The sequence below is a fragment of the Chaetura pelagica genome, unplaced genomic scaffold, assembly GCF_000747805.2.
Source record: "Chaetura pelagica isolate M959 unplaced genomic scaffold, ChaPel_1.0 scaffold1366, whole genome shotgun sequence".
NCBI classification, from domain to species: domain Eukaryota; kingdom Metazoa; phylum Chordata; class Aves; order Apodiformes; family Apodidae; genus Chaetura; species Chaetura pelagica.
The window spans coordinates 168019-168546 of record NW_009953581.1 but is presented as its reverse complement, the minus strand read 5'-3'; the positions used below and the strand labels follow the sequence as shown (position 1 = coordinate 168546).

Below are 528 nucleotides of genomic sequence, written 5' to 3'. Positions count from 1 at the left end.
GCTGGGCAGCGTGGGGGAGAGGGCTGGGAGGGAGGCTGGGCAGGGTGTTGTGTCTAGCAGAGTCACGGGGGCAGCCAGGGAGCTGGGAAGCCAGCAGGGCAGGCCCAGGACACAGCAGGCTGGGGATGGAGCAGCTCCAGGAGGGATGCTGCCACCTCCGGGCAAAACTGGGGGGCTCTTTGTCACCTCCAGGGAACGTGACACGGCTGAGGAGGCAGGGACACTTCTCCAGGTGCCCCGAGGAGTACAAGCACTACTGCGTGAAAGGGAGATGCCGTTTCCTGGTGGCTGAGAAAGCACCAGCCTGCGTGTGAGTCCCCACCGGGGGGGGGACACGGTGGGAACCCACGCCTGTCCTTCCCAGGGGAGCGGGATCAGGTGTGTGGGCACCACGGACGTGTTTTTAGACCCCTCCCCTGGTGCAGGTGTGAGCTGGGCTACACGGGGTCTCGCTGTGAGAGCGTGGACATCTTCTACCTGCGGGGCGACCAGAGCCAGATCGTCATCATCTCCCTGATCGCCACCGTC

General features: G+C 65.2%; 1 protein-coding gene across 1 annotated transcript in view; it reads left to right on the top strand.

Moving 5' to 3' along the window:
* The window catches only part of BTC (betacellulin), a 50126-nt gene that overhangs the window by 29626 nt on the left and 19972 nt on the right, over window positions 1–528 (top strand). Inside the window, exons 3-4 of the mRNA XM_009999763.1 lie at window positions 193–310; window positions 426–525. Coding sequence (XP_009998065.1) covers window positions 193–310; window positions 426–525 — 218 coding nt within the window. The remainder of the gene's footprint in view (window positions 1–192; window positions 311–425; window positions 526–528) is intronic.